At 45.0% G+C, this 12,121-nt stretch overlaps 1 protein-coding gene across 26 annotated transcripts in view; it reads left to right on the top strand.

Moving 5' to 3' along the window:
• The window catches only part of Myt1l (myelin transcription factor 1 like), a 380,106-nt gene that overhangs the window by 233,274 nt on the left and 134,711 nt on the right, over window positions 1–12,121 (top strand). For all 26 annotated transcript variants that reach the window (XR_005870745.1, XM_040730678.1, XM_040730677.1 and 23 more), the window contains 3 exons: window positions 5,582–5,735; window positions 11,559–11,613; window positions 11,790–11,823. Coding sequence is in view for 25 of the 26 variants with exons in the window: in XM_040730678.1 (XP_040586612.1) it covers window positions 11,559–11,613; window positions 11,790–11,823 (89 nt within the window). In the remaining variant the exon portion in view is untranslated. The remainder of the gene's footprint in view (window positions 1–5,581; window positions 5,736–11,558; window positions 11,614–11,789; window positions 11,824–12,121) is intronic.

The following is a 12,121-nucleotide window of genomic DNA, read 5'->3' as shown; positions in this document are numbered from 1 at the left end:
AGACAGCAGATGCTCCCATAGGCCCGGAAGGAAGATCCTCTCCTACACCCACACAGTATGATTCTATACCCAGACGGCAAGCCTTTCTGCACACCTACACAGCAGACAATCCCCTGTCCCTAGAGACCAGACACTCCACAACAACCAAACAACTCACAAGCACAACATAACTCTCTGTATACACACACAACTGGTCCTCCTCTGTACCCAGACAGAAGATCTCCACAACATCCAGAAAGTAAGCCCTCCTCTGTACCCAGACAGTAAGTCAACATCCATCCCCTGTCAGAGGGTCCTTATAAACACCCAGGTAGCAGACTATTCTCTATCCAGACAGTAGACCTTTTACTGAAAACTAGGTCCTCTTCTACACACAGAGTAAACCTTCCTCCATATGCAGACAACAGGGTCTGCTCTACATCCAGACACCAGGCCCACTTACATAGCAGATCTTTCACTAAACCAAGATAGCAGGCTCTCCTCTAAACTTAGACATTGGACCACAGGCTCAAACAGCAGAACTTCTTGCACACCCACACAGCTGGCTCTCTACTCCACGCAGGCATCAGGACCTCTTCTGAGCCTATACAACAGACCCTTCACTATACACAGAGAGCAAATCTTCCTACCCATACTGTAAGGATTCCTCTACATGCTGGCACTCCTCTGTACACCGACTGAAGGTTCTTCTCTATACCCAACCAGCTTCCCTTCCTCCTATCCAGTCAGCAGGCCTTCTCCCACATCTAGACAACTGTCTCACCTCTACACCAAGACATCTTTCCTTACTCTATACTCAGCAAAAAGTGATACACAAGGCTTTTCACCATCTCAGAGAACCTCCGTTGTAACTGCTTTCTTCAGCCCTCATTAATGTTGAGGTACTCTGCAGGGCAACCACTCTCTGACTTAAGTCCGCTGAACCTAAATATTGTCTCAGGAGTTGTGTCTTACCCCCTCTCACCCATCTTGCTCACCATGTGTCACCTTCTGTTCAGGGAGACTCATTAAGAGCCTACATTCTGACACTAGGTTGATCCAGTCTTTACTCGGTATTTGAAATAAGCAAAACATGAAGACAGATTGATTTTGAACAACTTCAAACTCAACTTCAAAATGTAACTCAGTTGGTAGAGTACTGGGCTAGCCTGTACAAGGTTCTGGGCTTTGATCCCCATAGAAACACTTGGAAAGCAGAGGCAGAATGATTAGGAATTCAAGGTCATCCTTGGTAAATAGCAGGTTTGAGACCACCATAGACTAGATGAAAGATGAGTGAATGTGTGTGTGTGTGTGACTGTGTTTGTGTGTGTGTGTGAGAGAGAGAGAGAGAGAGAGAGAGAGAGAGAGAAACGGAGAGTGATTGATTGATTGATTGATTGATTGATTGATTGATTTAATGTCAGGGTAGCCAAGCATGGTAGTTACACCAATAATGTCAACACTTTGGAGGAATAAACATGAGAATTGCCTCAAGTTCAAGGACAACTTGGGCTACACAGCACATACCCAGACAGCCTCTCTCAAAGAAACCAATAGCAAGAGACTAAAATGGCGTGGAGGATACGTACAGTTAAGCAAACTGCCATGCCACCACACAATATGGTGCTGTCTACCTAAAAAAGAGAAAGGGCTCAGGGGAAGAAACATGAGTGGGATGCAGTAGGAAAGGAGGGAAAGTCTGGTGACAAAGGCCAGTACAAGGTCATGCAGGATGTATTCTAATGGGAGGCCCCAGTATCCCAGGCCAGTGCTTCCCAGGTTAGCAGGGCTGAAACCCTGCATGAGAGAGGGTTCCTGTACTTTCCATAGTATGCTGAGGTTGGGCATTAATGCAAAAGGAGGGACTTTCAACTCCAGGGGCCAGAAGAGAGCGAGAATCAGGTCCTTAGGCTACAGGGAAGCTTAGGCTTCTGAGAAGCTAGAAACCAGACTGGCCCCAGCAGAGGCTGTAAGACTCCATGCAATAGGGAAGAGGGTGCCTGAAATGGTCTTCCCCTGTAATCAGATTGTGACCACCTTAATTCTTATCATCATCGAACCTTCATGCAGTAACTGATGGGAGCAGATGCAAAGATCCACAGCTAAGCCCTGGGCTGAGTTCCTGGAGTCCAGTCAAAGAGAGGGAGGAGGGATTATATGAGCAAAGGGGTCAAGATCATGATGGGGAAACACACAGATACAGTTGACCCGAGCTAGTGGTAGCTCATTGACTCTGGACTGACAGCTGGGGAACTTCACTAGACCTTCTGAATGTGGGTGACAGTTCTTTGACTTTGGCAGTCTGTCCAATCCTGGCAATGGAACCACGATTTATCCCTAGTACATGAACTGGCTTTTTGCAGCCCTTCCCTATGGAGGAATACCTTGCTCAACCTTGATCTAGGGGGAGGGGATTGGTCCTGCTTCAATTTGATAAGTCAGACTTTGTTGAGTCCCCACGGGAGTCCTTACCCTTTTTGTGGAATGGATGAGGGCTGGGTGAGGGGCAAGGTTGGGGTAAGTGCGTGAGGAAGGGAGGGTGGGGGAGCTGTGGTTGGTATGTAAAATTAAAAAAATAACTTTTAAACAAACAGTGTCATACTAAGACTGTCATTGACCAGAGAGGAAGAGACATTTCCTATTGCAGAGTCTTGGACAATCACTAGGGTACTCATTCTGGAGAGATGCAGAGCTGCCTCCTCAATGGGAAAAGAAATCCAGGAAAGAGACAACTGGACACAGAGCCTTGGCTACCCAGCTATAGGGAACCTCCAGCTACTCTGGGAGGGTGACCAGTGAGTCCTCCAGATAGGGTGTGATTCCCACAGTGGCAGGACCCGCCCAGTCCCAGGGAACCAAAAACCCTGTCCACACATGCATGAAAGCAAGGGCTTCTGAAAGCAAATAAACAGAAATAAATTAGGTGTGAGACCTCATTTCCCTGAAATTTATTTCCCAGGGGATATTCCTACCACTGACATACTATTTTTAAAGCTGGACTAAGAACCAAAAAAGAGTAGGTTCTGATCTGACCACACAAGTCAGGACTCCTCCCACCCCTCTGTGGCTTCAGGGGCTCTGCTGTCCCTGATCCTGCCCCTGGGGTACAATTGGCTGCCTTCACCAGTAAGCTATTCTGAGTCAGCTTAACAACCCGCAGGCAGGAGTTTACTGTGTCTCAATGTCTTTGCCTACTCTTCTGTGCCTCTGAAGCGTCATCCCACATAGCTTGTTAACAAAATAAAAACCCACAAATGAGCATGCTTTATGTGACAAGTTTAACAAGCAGGAATCTCAGATCCAATTTCGTTTCTGCCAAAATGAGCTGTATCACAATTGGTTTGCTTGTCACTCATTAATACATGATTTAATTGTTTAATTTCAAACATTATGAGCTTTCAGCATGTGTGTTTCTTGATGTTCTAACATTCAGATGAATGTTAGTTGTAAAATACTTCCTTTTTCAGAAGAATCTAAAAGGCAGTGTTACATTATAATTGAACGACCATCCATGTATTAACTTGTTTTGCTTTTAATCTTGCTGTTTATTAATTTAATCATTTATTGACTGTTTGGTGATAACCTTAATGTTGACCATAGATTTTTCTACTGACTCAAGAATTTCCCCTTTCTCTTCTTTCATAATTCCTATTTTTTCTTTATACCACAAATTATTTTTCTGCATATTTTAAGACAGTGACTATGCTTGCCTTAATCTCTATTCCTTTAAATTTTACTATAGGTGTATGTGACTATATCTTATCTGTCTTGTTAGGCTGAGATGCTAGGGTCCTATGGAAGACCAAGGAGACAGTCCCAGTGAGCTCTCTCTTGCTCATCACTGGAAGCATCCCTTCCAGACCCAAGGGCAGGAGTCTGCTAGGAAGAGTTTTCTACTTATTCATATTGTCACACTTGCACACAAACAGCAGAGAATCAGAAATGCTTACACAATAAAAGAGTGTGTGGAGGCTCTACCATTCACTGAACACTCAGTAATTGTAAACTATAGGAAGGTCATGCTTATAAGACAACATACATAGACCATGAAGTAGTAAGAGAAGGTGTATAGACATCTGACTCATTTAACTGCTTAACATTTTACTGGTTGCTTGAGTCACAGCATTATAGCCTCAATTAAAACTAGATGCCTTCTCCTCTAGTCAATGGGAACAGGGTGGAATTTTCTGATTTCCCTTTTCTTTCTTCTTTCTCCATCCCTGCCCCTGTTCCAAATCTGTGTCCGATGTGATTAGGTTCTTGTTGAGACAGTAGTACACAAACATTCACTTACTCTCTATGTAGATGAAATTTTTCTTTTTAGAGAATGAGGTTTAGAAGAGAAGGCTCTACACCCCAGACCCTCGTGTCCAACATAACTGGAGGAATATTGCTTTCCAGGCCAAAGTAGGGATGTTGAGTACATGGGTCAACCATCTTAGCGTTTCTTATTTCCTTATCCACTGGGTTTGCTGTTGCTCATAGACTTCCCAATGAAGGTGAGTTTATACTTCGGGGGCAGGTGGACCATCTCAAGCTTGAGGAACTGAACTATGGATACGTATAAGTTCCAAAAACATCTCTAGGCATCTGCCTACATAATCAGCTTGCCATCCTCAGGAGAGAAGCCTTTCTCCACCACTTCATCTGTTAAGGTTTAAGATAACCCAGAGGATACAGTCCCTGGGAATTGTACAGCAGTAGCACTTAACTGCTGGAGATAAATGCAGCAATGAGTATCATGGAAGATTGAGGGGACATCAGTGACACCCACTAAGGCTCCCCCAGGATTACATAAAGCTCTGCCTCCCTACCCCAGACCTCTGCTTTTTCCACTCTTCTGGGAGCATGTGAACAGATGGCCATGTTGATGCAAGCCTTGGGTTTCAGGTGCCACTGTCCCCACTAGCTGGGGAGATTTGAGCAGATGGGATACCTTCTCTGAGTGTCAGGGCTTTTTTTCTTTTCATTCATGAAATTAGCATAAAGTTCAGAGGACACAAAGGATATAAAAATGTTCCTTAAAGTCATCCTGGAGATGTGTGACTCCAGGAGACTGCCTAGTTCATTCATTTGTTCCTTTATCCCTTCTTTTCTCCCTCCCTCCCTCTATTCTCTAGCATGTATGCATGACACACGTGCATACAAGTCATCGGACAACTAGCAGGAGTCAGTTCTGCCCTTCCACCAAGTAGGTTCCAGGAACTAAATGCAGATCATCAATCTGAGCAGCAAGCGGCATCTCCCCAGCTCAGGCTCAGCTCGGCAACCTCTGAAGTCCTTGAGGCAATCACAAGCTAATGAGGCTTACATGAATCCTAGTGTGGAGCTCACCCACAAGGCCATGGGGAAGGTAGATGGTATCCCAGACTTAGTAGGAAGGGGGGACTTGCTAATTTCCTGAATGCACCAGCCTAAGCCAGGGGGTCAGGAAAGACCCTGTCTCAGGGCAAGAAGAATGGCTTGAATGCAGGCACATGTGGCTAACCCACAGGTATTCTGGACCCTGGAAGAGGTAAAATGTCATCAGTCAAAAAGGACACCCGTTCATATTATCTCCTGAGAGCCTTAGGAGCTTAATGCTTTTCCTTTTTTACAGATGGAGAAATGGAGGCACAGAGAAATTAAGTGACTTGGCCACAGTTACAAGCTGGGGAGGACCAGGGAAATCCTAGAGAGAGCTGGCTCTGGGCCTGTATCCTGCCCACGGAGTCACCCTGCCTCCGTCCTCAGGAGAGAAGGCTTCCTACAAGGTAAGAGGCATCAATCTCCCCAGGATGTGCATCACCCTGCCTCCATGCTGAGTAGGGACTGGTCCTGTGCAGAACTTTGAGTAGCACTCTCTGTTCCAGATCAGATCTGTGATGATTGACATCCTCGCGTATTCAGCCTGGGCCCCTGGCCCTCTATGCTGGCAGCTCTGGGTCTCCATTGTCCTAAGGTGACATGCCCAAGCACCCCAACCTTGACGGGCCCCAGTAACTCTGTGTCATCCTTGCTGCCACTCTGCTTTCGTCTTTAAAGCCCTCACTCTGGTCTTCACCTTCTCCTTCATGTCTAACTGTTCTTCCTTTCGGATAGAGAGTGCCAAAGTCCTGGAAGTTAGACAGGGACGGGGGGACACTCTCACCACCCTTCAGGAATTCTCTTGTGTGCACCTGTTGCAGCCTCGCTAACCCTCTCACAGTTAGCACACTTCAGGGCCTTTGAATACAAAGGCAACTTTTGTCTCCTGGGTCTTCACTAGGTCTAACCCTCACATTCAGGCAGGGAGGGGGGAGGGCGTGAACCTGATCTTCACTTACCACTTCTGTCTGGGAACTCTGTTCTTCAACCCCACACAAGGCAATCCCACAGTGTCCCACTAACACATGCGGTCATCAGTCCACCCCCACAGAATCTTGCTGTCACATTGAGTGTCCAGTTTTTTTTTCTCATACAATTTCTGCAAGGTAAGTTGAGTAATTTTACATTAACTGGTACTGTGAACCGGAAGCACATTTATCTCTCCTCATTTCTCTGTAGCCTCTCAAAAATTATGCCCTTATGTTGCATGAATATCAGCTCTAGATCCTAAAGAGCAATGTGCTTGCACCACATTAAATTCTCTAGATAAGGATGTGGTCATACATTGGAAAGTCACTTTAGGCAGTCATAGCACTCTTCCTTAACACTTTGCAGGAATGGCCAGAGTACGCGGTCACTCATACTTGTTGACCCTCACAGATGGGTTTTTATGATTCAAATTTATGTGAGCCTGAGCTGAATATGGGCACATGTTCTGTTGTGGAGCTGTAGACGTGGTGCGTCTGTTACCTAGGAGACGGTGACTCTCAGAGCAGGCGCTGGTGGAGCACACCAACCCACACACACACAGTTGTGTCCTCACACCTCTTCTCTCTGGTTTCTGCTCCTTCCTCATCATGTTTGGCCTGTGCCCCTCCTCCAACCTTCCCTCTTGGTGTGAGGAACCATCAGTGAAACAGATTTGAATAGTAAGAACTGAGGACAGGTCAGCTAGTTGGTACAATGGGTAACTGCTTTCTTAATAATGAAAGGAGGGTGATAAGGCAGGGCTAAGAACCAGCTCAAGTTCTGGGGTCTAGTTCAAAGTCACCCATATCCAACTTGCAGTTTAGGACCTCCTCTGGTCCCTGTCCTACAAGGAAGACCATAGAGGAAAAAGAAGGTCCACAGTGTGGGGATATAACTTGGCCTCCACAATCTTTAGTACCCAAAATGTAGCTCCTTCCTGTCCCATAGGTGTGACCTGCCAGTACCTAGCACAGACAGCAGCCTCCAAGGGCTCCCACAGACTCCACAGACACCTTGAGAATATAATACATCTAAAATAGTACATTCTTTTCACTAGGGCTAAACCTGAGGAAAGTGTTTTTTATTGGGAGAAATAAGATCAAAGCAATAAGGTAAATCCTGATTCCAAATGCAAAGTTTGAAAGCAATGAAACAATTCACATGCTCTCTCCTCAACACATCATTCCTGATAGCTCCAGTTGGCACAAAACCAATTTCTTAAATTCAAGACTTACTTTTCTTTAAGTATAAAACCACTTAAAGTTCTTCAGAAACATCTATCATCAGTTTGAAAATAAATATACTTAAGGGGAAGAAAAGGATGGATGCTAATTTAGTCCTTTTAGTGTGGGTTTCCTAGTGCAAATTGCTGAAGGGGACTTCAGAGACCCAGGCAAGGAGTGCAGTTAGCATCTCCAGTGGCAAGGAGGGCAGAGCTGGGTTTGTGGAACCATCATGGAGTTGACCTTGGTCCAGCTGAAGAAGCTCCTGCAACTCTTTATCTAAGAGCCCCTGACTCACAACAGCTCCAGATTCTGGTTGCCACTGTTGGTGTCCAGAAGAGAGGGGTTACCAGAAGAAAACCAGCCATCTTTCTAAGATTGTGAGGTGTGAAGGGCATGGAACTCCTGAAAGGAGTGTGCAGGGACCCTTCAGGAGTGCCTGCCCTGTGACCACACGCTATTAGGTATGAGCGACATTAGAAAATGTCATTGCACAGTATATGTGTTATGCTGAAAGCGGCTCGCACTGTTGGTACTTGCTGAACATCTGTAAGGGTAGAATGCAAACAAATTTGAAATGTTTCACCCTGTGATTTCCTCCACTGAAAGGAAACAGAGACTCAGCATTTATTTAGTGTCTTCTGTATGTAGAATGCTGGGTTAGACATTTTAAAATATATTTATCACTTAATCACCAGTGAAAGAAACATTGTTTGGTAGAAAATAAAACACATCCCAATGGAGTTAGTGCTGAATAAACCAGCAGGACCAGAGGGGAAGAGAGGAAAAGTAGAGCCTGTGACAGGGACTTAGCACAGAGCAGGAGAGGCCCTTCTGTGTGGCTGGAGTCCTGTGATTATGTAACAAGCAATGAGTGGGATGATGGCTGTCCATTTCCAAAGGCAGAATTGACCTGCATGTGCAAAACAAATAAAAATACAAAAAAGGGCCAGGCATGGTGACACATGCTTTTAATCTGGTCTACAAAGTGAGTTCCAGTCCCGCCGGGGCTGACATGACCTTGTCTAATGAAGGAGGAGGAGGAGGAGGAGGAGGAGGAGGAGGAGGAGGAGGAGGAGGAGGAGGAGGAGGAGGAGGAGGAGGAGAAGGAAGAGGAAGAAGAAGAAGAAGAAGAAGAAGAAGAAGAAGAAGAAGAAGAAGAAGAAGAAGAAGAAGAAGAAGAAGAAGAAGAAGAAGAAGAAGAAGAAGAAGAAAACACTATGAATTTAAATGCAAAAACATAAAGTAGTTTCTTATTTGGCTACCTGAGCCTTTAGCTGAGGGGCCAGTGTTCCTATCCTACACCCATGGAGAAGAACAGGATCTGCCATAGCTTGGACTAGACATTCCTCCATGAACTTCAGCCAGGAGCATCATAAAAGCGGGTTTACTCACCAGATTCTGAGTAAATGTGACAGACAAAGTGACAGCTGTTCCCTACTGAAATCAGGTACAAACATCGTTGACGGCAGCCCTTAGTGAGCACACAGTACGGCCTAGGTTGTTTTTGTTGTTTATTTTTTCCATGCTCTGTTTCCTGTGCCTGGAATATCTTTCTCCCATCCCATTTTAACCTGAAGCATCTGACTGACTTCAGTGCTCAGCTCAAACATCAGCCCTTCGACCCTTCTCCACAAACATTTTTTACTATCCTTGGGTAAGAGTACTGTTCAGCTAAATTTACCCTCGCACTTTTAATTCAATTTTAAGTTCCTTAAAGAATGGTATTTTAAATGTCCCCTTCCCCCTGGGTAAATTTGCAGGGTTCTCAGAAGATACACTGTTTCTACAGAATAGGAGCTGTCCCTTCTCTACAGGCTTTGCTCTCCTGCTTCATTGGTCCTGTACAGCTTTGCTAAAAGTTTGCTTTATTTAGAAAAAAACTCACGTTGAATAGCAATTTCAGAGCCTCTAAGTGTCCATCCCTTTGGGTGCTGTTTAAGCTACGGCCCCACACTAAGAAAGCATTCAGAGGGTCCATGCTTAGGCAATAGGATCCAGCGGGACTGAGGCCATGGTAGTATGAGATGCAAAAGATGTCCAAGAAACTCCTGTACCATATGAAAACCCCCAACAGTCTCTTAGGTACCTTTATTCCATCCATGTCTTCTCCCCTAGATAGTCATGTTCTAGGAGTAGGGGACCAACCCACAGAGTTAGTTGGGCAGCATCCTAGCCAGCCTGTCTAGGTAACCTCATGAATCCTCTTAGCCCAATCTCCTTCCTCCATCTTCTCAGACTGCAGCTAAGCCACTCCTTCTTCTGTAACATTTCTATGATTAACCCCACACATGCTACCATGACCTCTGTACATGTGCCCACTGTCCCCCTTCTGATCACTACTGGCCTCACAGTGTTCCCTTTAAGTGCCATTTTTCCTCTTTGATCCATGAGATATTCCTTTCAGTATACTTCCTGTGCTCTGGTACCTCTGGCCTGCAGCTTCTCAGAAAATGGCTCCATCCATCCATAATTCCATCCATCCATCCATCTATTCATCCATACATCCATACATCCATCCAATTATCCACTAACCTACCCACCTATCCATCCATCCATCCACCCACCTATCTGTCCATCAATTAACAGGGCTTCAAATATCTTTGTTCAGGGATAAGTTGCAGTCTCGTTCTATACATGGACATATGATTCTCTAGTACCCTAACTTAGGCATGTACTTCCCATGGGCTCTTCTTTTTCTGAAACTATCCTTTATATACTAAATCAGCGGCAGCATTGTATCTGAAGCAGACAGGTCCCATGAATAGATATTAAATTCATGGAATGAGCTTATGTTTCTTATTATATGAAGTGCCCTGTCACCACATTGTATCCATGGAGAGTAAGCACAGACACTCCAAGATAGATCAGATGGCAAGTCTACCCACTAAGGTATGCCTCTAGCGGGCCATGGGCATCTGTTGGGTCTCTATCCAAGAAATAAGTGGTTTTGATACATGGTACATTGGACAAGGCACAGAATATATCATATTGTCCCCCATCTTATGCCGAGGAATGCACCCTGTCCATACCAGACATTGCAAAGAAATCACACGTGGAGTTCACAAATGATCATCAAGGAATCCGAGAGAAGTTTTTACTGTTTGTGTCTTATCACCACTGGTCCCTTATTAGACTCTATGTTATATTGACTAGAGTTACATATACACCTGTTGAATGAATTTATATTCATATCTAATAAATTAATACATTGTGGAAATAACTGGTGAGAAGATATTAGTAAATATTCACCTTATGGTTGTTCGTCCCTATGGTTTAAAGAGGACATTTACAGCATATTTGGCTTTCCCCTCCATGAGTTCAGAACTGTGGGGTTTTTCCTAGATGAAAGAAACAAAGTATTTCCTTAAAAGATTGATACAAGGTTCTAGTGAAGTAGAACTTGGACACTTAACATGACAAGGGATTTATCTGAGAGCAGAGAGGCTAGCAGAATGTCACTAGGGCTTCCTTTTCATGGCAAATATCATGTACATAGTGTGTCCTCTGCCACAGACAAAGATCTGTGTACCTAAAAAGAACCTGGATGATTTAGATTGAACAACATGGAAAGGAAGCCTCCAATGGTATGAATGACATTCTGCTCATCTCTTTCCTCTAAAGTCTTTGTCATATTAGCCTAGCCGGTTACAAGGAAAATCTAGATACTAATTGCCTTCTTGTAAAGGTAATGTGTTTATTATTTCTTGGTACAAAATACAATACAGACAACCAAAGGTGTCCTAATTAAATCTTCAAGAGGAGAGCTGGATCCCTGGAAAGCCATCCAAGTCTGTGACTGGACAGTGCAGAGGCTTGGTGATTACTAGATCAGGTTCACTTATCATTCTAAACAAACACACTGGAGACTGTTCAGCCCTTGCTTACCCATGCTGCCCTGTGGAGACCTTCCTTTATAGAGCTACATAGGATTAAGGACCTATGACTAGAGTACCAGGGATAATCAGAAGTGTTAGATACAGCTGGTCTGCATTCACAGGACAAGGGCACTGACCACCTGAAAAACTCTATTCCCAGATGGACGTGGACGCTGAGGAGAAGCGCCATCGCACACGGTCCAAAGGGGTTCGCGGTAAGTGCACTTTCCCATGTCTCTGAGACTGGCTGGGGACCTTCATCCCGAAGAACTTCTATGGCAGTTAGCTCTGACCCCCCCGCCCCAGCACCACCGCCCTTTTGGTAATTTTCCCGTGGGAGAAGAATACCTGTGACACACGATAAATTTTTATGTTTTCCATCTTTCCGCAGTTCCTGTGGAGCCAGCCATACAAGAGCTGTTCAGGTTAGTGCTTTGTGGGGGAGAGGTGTTCCCAGCAGCAGTTTAGAAAACCCGTGCCTCTGAATGGGTGTGCTGTACTCCTGAACTCAATGGTAACTTGCTCATAGTCTGCTACAGTGAAGAAATTAATTCTCCTGAAACTGCAGATAAAAAGCATCCCTGTGTCTTCTCTCCTGGTCAGTGCTCTTCCCCTTTTCCTCCTCTGCCTGTCCCTCCCTCCCTTCCTTCTCCCTCACTGCTTCCTCAACTCCCTCCTTCCCTCTACTCCTCCCCCTCCCTCCCACTCTCTCTCTCCCTCCTC

The sequence above is a fragment of the Mesocricetus auratus genome, unplaced genomic scaffold (assembly GCF_017639785.1).
Source record: "Mesocricetus auratus isolate SY011 unplaced genomic scaffold, BCM_Maur_2.0 Super-Scaffold_100024, whole genome shotgun sequence".
Lineage (NCBI taxonomy): Eukaryota > Metazoa > Chordata > Mammalia > Rodentia > Cricetidae > Mesocricetus > Mesocricetus auratus.
Note: the sequence above shows the minus strand (reverse complement) of the source record. Positions and strands in the feature narration are given on the sequence as shown.